The sequence below is a fragment of the Vidua macroura genome, chromosome 5 (genome assembly GCF_024509145.1).
Source record: "Vidua macroura isolate BioBank_ID:100142 chromosome 5, ASM2450914v1, whole genome shotgun sequence".
Classification (NCBI taxonomy): domain Eukaryota; kingdom Metazoa; phylum Chordata; class Aves; order Passeriformes; family Viduidae; genus Vidua; species Vidua macroura.
Window position 1 is genome coordinate 63,929,121 of NC_071575.1, and position 7,441 is coordinate 63,936,561.

General features: G+C 40.7%; 1 protein-coding gene across 1 annotated transcript in view; it reads right to left on the bottom strand.

The window, feature by feature from the left end:
* The window catches only part of CACNA2D1 (calcium voltage-gated channel auxiliary subunit alpha2delta 1), a 366,445-nt gene extending 360,216 nt beyond the window's left edge, over positions 1-6,229 (bottom strand). Inside the window, exon 1 of the mRNA XM_053977961.1 lies at positions 5,971-6,229. Within this exon, the coding sequence (XP_053833936.1) occupies positions 5,971-6,065 (95 nt within the window). The 5' untranslated portion in view covers positions 6,066-6,229. The remainder of the gene's footprint in view (positions 1-5,970) is intronic.
* Positions 6,230-7,441: the final 1,212 nt, after the last annotated feature.

A 7,441-nucleotide genomic window follows, 5' to 3' on the forward strand; every position in this document is an offset into this window, starting at 1 on the left:
CAATCTCAAATGCAAATCATTTAAGTATTCATTGATACCTGTCTTGCAGCAGCTGTAGGGGGAATGAAAAAACTGATGCAGGAATGGGCCAAGAGCGATCTAAGACAGAACACACAGGCGCTGACCAGGGCTGGGGGCACAAATGCAGTTATTGTGTTGTACTTCTTGTTTTCTGTGCATTTTCAAGGTGCCAGCTCTGTTTTGTTTTGGTTTTGTTTTTTTTTGTTTGTTTGGGTTTTTTTGTTTGTTTTTTTTGTTTGGTTTTTTTTTTTTGGTTTTTTTTTTTTTTTTTTTTTTTTGGTTTTTTTTTTTACCAGAACACTAAGGACACTGAGCTGTCATTCTTTCTATCAAGAAGTCTGATTCAGCATCTGTAAAATATGTTTAATATTTAATTAATTATTAAATTAAACACCATTAATTATGGTGTCTTCCTTTACCAAATTGTAGCTATGATCCACTAATTTTATTCTGGGGTTGTTTTCTGGCAATTTTTTTCTTCTATTGAAGTAAATTTGTTAACAAGGCATTAGAAAACAAAATTTTCTGCCATCGAAAGTATCACCTTTTGTCACAAAGGTCTCCATGAGCACTCTAAACACAACATGCAGCTTGAGCATAGGGGATCAAAAGCCCAGGTACTGCTTCAAAGAAGCACAAAACAGTCTGGGGCTCAATTCTACTTCTACTGTGGTCAGCAACACAGAGAATGAGTCATTTTTCTCTACAAAAATGCTTCTAAACTGCAATCCCTATCTCATAGAGGTTTAAGTCAAATATTGGTCTAGAAGATAACACTACCTTGGATACGGGATTCTCACAGAAGGTAAGAAAGGATCAAGGCACAACCATGTCAGTTACCAGTGGGCAACCAGAGTCTGGGTTGTTTCTTTGTTAAAAAACATTAAAACAGTAAGAACTTGACCATGCTTCCATCAATTTAAAGTGTTCTGTTAGATAAATATTTTTAAGATCTGTACAACAGGCCTTCTATTTAACAATGAATACATTTCAGGCTAATGTGCTGCCAAGCTCCAGCTCTCTTTCTAGCAGCTGAATTCTTGGATAAAGTAATTTTGCAGGGTATGAGCAATGCAGTTCTGAAAATAGCATCACTGCAAAATGAAAGATGGCAAGAACCTCTATAATGTTGATTTATTTCAATGCAATTTCATCTTTTATTATTAGTATCTATTTTGATGTTTTCAGCTGAATTTTCATACTTATTAAAATGTAAATCTATAGAATTTGTTCATTCTGAGGCTCCAGCATAAATACCTAGGAGGGAAACAAACAAAGAAATTGCCCATTCACAATTTACATCATAAAATATGTAAAACAGAAAAATGCTTTGTGGATCCAAATTTATCATCACCATACTTACAAGGACATTAAAAAATGGGAAAAAAAAAAAAAAAAAAAAAAAAAAAAAAAAAAAAAAAACACAATCAAAAAAAAAAATCCCACCAAAACATCAAAATAAACACCACCAATCAACAAGCTGTTTCACACTAATTCTAAGTATGTTTCCACTAGAAGAATGGATTGGAACAACACTCTTTAAAATATCAGTGGGTTTAAGCATCTTGCATAATGCTCAGCATTTAGACATGTGCTGAGAAAACATTAAGAGGTGATATTGCACTTCCCTGACTCTAAGTAGATTACATCTTTTGGCTCTCCTTCCAATTCACTGATATGAAGGTATACTTCAGTACTTTATTTTTTTCCTAATAGTGAATATTTTTACATAGGTTGAGAAAAAAAAAAAAAAAACAATTTTAAAATGAGAATGAGCCTCATATTTTATAATCCATTAATACAGCAGTCTTTTCTAATTAACATCAGCAGCTAAACTGGCATTCTTCTATCACAGACTATAAGCTATAAATGGGATTTTATGCATATGAGAGGTCTCAAAATCCCTAAGTCTGACAGTAGAAACAGATGAAAAGAAAACTTCATAAATGTCATCTATCTACCTTTGGTCACTGGTGCCATACAGAAAATGATGCTGAGACCAAGCCCAGCCACACTCTCAGCAGGACCTACACTTGTTAGGTCCATGTGAGAAAGCCAAAAATATGAATGTCCCAGCTGTGCAAGCCCTAATTCATATGACTCATATAGACTTCCCTGAGTCGTCCTAATGACACCAAAACAGTAGAGATGATTCATGCAAGTAAAAAATGAGAATACACAATTTCTTTTCTAAAAATGTCCTGTCTGCATACATATAGATATATGTTCATATGTATACTATTTTTATCTTAAATTATCTTTATCCACCAATGTATGTAAGTGGCAGATCTGTCTTGAATTTTATATTTAATGTAATACATGCATACAGAACAAGTGACTGAGGAGGAAAAAATGTTAAAAACTAAAAGAAAGAGAGAAAAGGAGTAGAAGAGGAAAATTAGAGGGGGGATAAAAAGAAAAGACATCAATGTATATCCACAGTGATGCAGTAATTGCAGAAATAGTCCCATTGATTTTGAAACATTTCATCCACAGCTTTATAAAAAAATAAAATATGCTTCATTTGTTTTTGTTTTTTTTTTAATCAGTACAAACAGGTTTACTATCAGAAAGGAGAATGTGTATCTTTATGTAGTACATTACTTACTATCAGTAACAATATCAACACATGCTGTGCCAAAAGGATACTTAGGAATTACAAGATATACTTAAGACTATCTGTCTTGATGCAGTGTGGAGAAAAGAACAGAAATAAACTCTGCTATCCTTTTCAGACAACATACAAACCTTGTATATTTAACAATATGTTTTTTCTGAAGTCTGTACTGATAATAAATATATAAATATATATGGCTACAACAAAGAAGTGCTTTGCATACTGTGATAGCAGTAGTGGTTATAGTGCCAGGAGTACTATATACAATATTCTCATCTAAGTGCAAAGTATCTGCTGTGCTGCAGGTATAATTAAAGGACTTGGAGTTGCTGTGTTAAAAATAAGAACATGGTATCTTGTACCAACAAACAGATCCCTAACACATGACACAATTCATATGATACATTTAAATGGAATGAAAAATGCATCAATCAGCAGCTAAGCCTTATGGCTCAATTCAAGACACAATTACTACTGTATTTTAATAGTTTATTAAAGGACAGTCTTCAATATTTGCAGTGAAATATTTCAACACTGGAAGCAAGGAATTCAATACCACCTGCTCAGATTTTCAATGAAAAATTAATGCTACCATTTCATACAACAAAAACCTGCACCTGAAATCCTCTATATTTTGCTTTGTAAACATATCAGGGCCTTTTTACCTTATCAGAGAATTAAAACTAATCAAATTACTGAGATTCTATCACACAGGCATTGCATAAACCTTCAGCATTTCTTGCTAAGAATACTACATGCTTCTATGTTGTTATATTTATGATAGGGACTTTGGAATGTTTTAGTAAAAGCACATGTTAAAATATTTATTAATGTAGAAGAAACAGATGACTAAAGGAAAAGTGATTGTACACTAATGAGTTGTTGAAGAAACCATATACTCTATATCCCTGAATATGCATATTTTTCACACAACACAGCTAAGAAATCCTACTTCCTCAGACCAACTTTTTCACTAAGAGAAAAAAGAGACTGAAAATAATTGGGAGAAAACAGGTAGCTAATCACATAATATCAGCAAACTTCCAGTTCTTCAATTATTCATATCCTTTCTTTCCTTTATTCTCCTCTCCTGTTTGCTTTTTTTTATTCCTATTTTTAATATTCTTAATATATAATATCTTTTACATTAAGAGCATTTGCGTCACTTCTCTTTGTTCTTCCCCATTTGTAATTTTAGTAAGAAATAAAACACTGCTGTCAAGTCTTAAAAAAGATTAGAAAAATTGTTTTCTCCTTCACCTGTTACATCATTACTTTTTTGCTAAGCAGCTCTCCCTGCATCAACCTGTTGTGTGCTGCCTTCTAAACAAACTAAGCCTTACTTGCACTTTGATGCCATTTCAAAGGGGAAACAGTACTGTGAGGGATGCACAGTCACTATAGATTGTTTCTGTAATATTTCAATGGAATAACAATGAGAAAAAAAAGAGAGCAAACAGCAAGTAGATTGTGCAGAACATGGAAATGTTGATGACTAACATTCTGAATTACTTTATCATAGGTATATTTATAATTAAAGTTATATTTTTCACTGTTGTCAATTTCTATTATCATTATTGTCAATAAAGGTAAATTCAGGAGGAAAATAGCAAAAAAGATGGGGAGACAAAACCAGTTTTAAAAGAATATCACATGTTCTTATGTTAAAAAGCAATCTGGACTTCTATTTGAAAAAAAAATATATTCTTTTTATATGATTTCACTGGGTTCCATTTTTCTTTCTCTTTTAAGCCCAGAAAAATCCACATAGAAGATAAATTGTAATTAGTTGTGTATGATAACCTTATCAGCTCAGTGAGAAAACGTAAATATGGGAGAAACACAAGAAAACAATGAATTAAAAAGCCCTGCGTTTGTATTTTGCTACACTTGCTTCTACATGGCACATATTTATAAACTTCAACACGAGTATGTTTTAAAAGGCAATTTTGTCTATAGTGGAAGACTGCATTTATTCAACTTAGAAAATACTAAGTGGTTTTTCCACACTTATCTTTGTGTTCCTTTCATTTAACAGTGCGAGCATCTCTTTGAGTCTTTCATAATGGAACCGATACTCAGAACTGAATCCAATTATAACAACCTACCAGCAGTACTAATTGGTGAAAAAGCATTGCTGGTAATTACTGCAAGGCATCCTTCTGCCCAGGATGAACGACACCAATAAATTCTACCCAGTGTTAAACAATAAGGAAAGACTACCATTAGCACTCTTTTTCTTATGTAAAATGCATTAAAGTGAGTCATCCACTTAAAAGTTACCTACTGGTAGCTGTAACCCAGATTCGAGAACTAAGGTAAGCGCTTCAAAAAACCAACCAAACAAAAAGAATATAAATATAATGAGGTGAGAGAGAAGAAAAAGGAAGAAAACACGATCACATAGTGCTTTGTCGTGGATTTTTTTTTCCTATCTGTAGGCGAATCTTCAATATGTATTGCCTTTCCTTTTGCCTTTCTTTTATTGCATCATTATTATTTGATCTTTGCACTGCTCTGGGCAACACTTTCATGCTAATAATTCTGCAGCGCTTTAAAGATTTCTATCTCAGGGCCAGGCAAGGCACCGAGCTGCGTGCACCGCGAGCATCCTTCAGCTCTCGCGAAGATATTTCTGAGAAGTAACGATGTGCAAGGCCAAGGCTGAAGAAAACACTTCTTCAGCTGCGCGGCTTTAAGCGTGCGAAACCCCCCCCGGCGGGACCCACGCGTGCGCACCCGCGGACCCACCGCAGCTCCGAGCCCCCGCGGGTGCGCTGGAGCCTGGCCAGGCAGGAGGGAGCCGGAGCCCGGGCTCGGAACTCCCAGCCATGCCCGCCTGCCCCGCTTCCCATGCCGGCCGCGGAAAGGCAACGAAATCCGCCTTCCGTGTGGATTTCGAGAAAATTTCCAAAGTTTTCAGGTTTTTTTTTATAAACAATGTTGTAACTCCATCCAGGCTGGAATAACCTCTGTGGGAGGAAGGGGCGGACTCTGTGTAACTCGAAACTTTCTTCTCGACAGGGATGACCTGACGGGGTATATTTGGGAGCCGCTCCGGAGCGGGATTCCTAGGCGAAACCTTTACCTCAAAAGTCCCGCCGCCGGCGGTCACCGGAGCTTCCCCCTGCCGGCGACCGCCCCGGCGGGATCTTCAGCTACCCTGACTCTTCTAAGCAAAAGCTGCCGAAAACCTACAATTTTCCCCGACCTTCACTTTCCGCCCGGTCTAACTTGATTTCCCTTTGTATTGTCACTGTCCCTGGCGCCAAGGAGCGCCCCCGCCCCGGCCGTGCCCCCGCCCCAGAGCCCCGGACCCCGCTGGGACTTACGTGGTGGCCGAGGGGAAGGGTCCCTCCGAGGAGTGGTTCATCACCACGGACTGGAAAAGTGTCAGGCTAAAGACCAGAAGCCAGCCAGCAGCCATCTTCCTGATCGAAGATCGATCCCCCTTCCCCAAGTCGGCGAGACGGCAATAATAATAAATTCAATTATCGTGTGTGGCGATGCGGGGGGGGCCGTGGTTCTTTAAAGCCTCCTCCGCTCCCCCCACCCGCCCCCTTGCAGGAGGCGCAGCCCAGAGATGCGCGGAAAAGCGGGAGCGCGGCCGAGGGTGGGGAGGAGGAGGAGGAGGAGAAACGATGGAGATCTGTGGGTGGAGTGGGGGAAGAGGCGAAACACAGAAAAGAGAGCGAGCGAGAGATACTCCACTCTCTGCTACTCCAGCAGCAGCTCCAGCTTCATCTGATCCGCCGCCATCAGCGCTACTTTTGTAACAGATCCTACTCTGCGTGTGTGTGCGCGCGTCCTTCCCTGATTTATTCCACTGATTGCAGAGCAGAAAGAGGAGGAGAGAGGCAGGCGGGGTGGCGGCTCCTGAAAGAAGAGGAGGGAAGCAGGCGATAGAGTTGGAGACGGGCAGATCTCTGCCGGCTCCTGCCTTCCCTGCCGGCAGCGGGGAAAGTCGGGGCGAGCAGCGGGGGCGGGCGCCGGGCCCTGCGGCGGCCGCGCTCCATACAAGGCGCCCGGGAACTCCCGGCCGGGCCGCCCCGGGGCCGCGCTGCCGCCGCCCCGCCCCGCCCCGCGCAGCCCGCACGCTATTTTTAAAACCGCTTCGTGCCTTATTTTAATTCCAGCCCCCTCCTCCCTTCTCGGCGGCAGCAGCAGCCGCACGCGGCCCGTGTGCCACCAGTCCGGGCTGCGATTTAAATAGGCATTTCATGGATGTATCTATAAATGCCGCTCTCCCCGCGGCCGGCTGGAGCAGCGCCGCTCAGCCCCGCGGAGTCCGCCCGGCCCCCGCGCCGCCGCCCCCGCCCTTCGCAGCGTCCCGGGCCCGCAGCGCCCCTGAGCGCCTCCGAGGAGCCGCCCCCGGGCACGGCCGGGGGCCCTCGGGCTTCACCCCCGCCCCGCCGCATCGCTAACCCAGTTATTCATTTCAGATCCCTCTGGAAATTCAGAGGACGAACTCCCTCTCGCCTCCTTTCGTTTGCCCATGTTCACGCACACCAGTCTCTGTGGCAACTATACACTCTCGGTATAAATGTAGAAAGTAATCCGGGGAAATATTTCTTAGCTTATTTGTTAAAGCAGTTAAAAGTTCAGTGACAAATTTGGTTTCCTTTTTGATCTGTGGGTTGGTTTGTTTGTTTTTTTTTCTTTGTATGTGCTTATATATTTATATTTTAATATATTTACTTAGTTCAACAGGTGAAAATGAAAGAGCAGACCCAGTATTCATTTTGTTTTCATGTCCCTTGAATTTAAGGATCACATCTTGAATGTATTAACTCACAACAATTT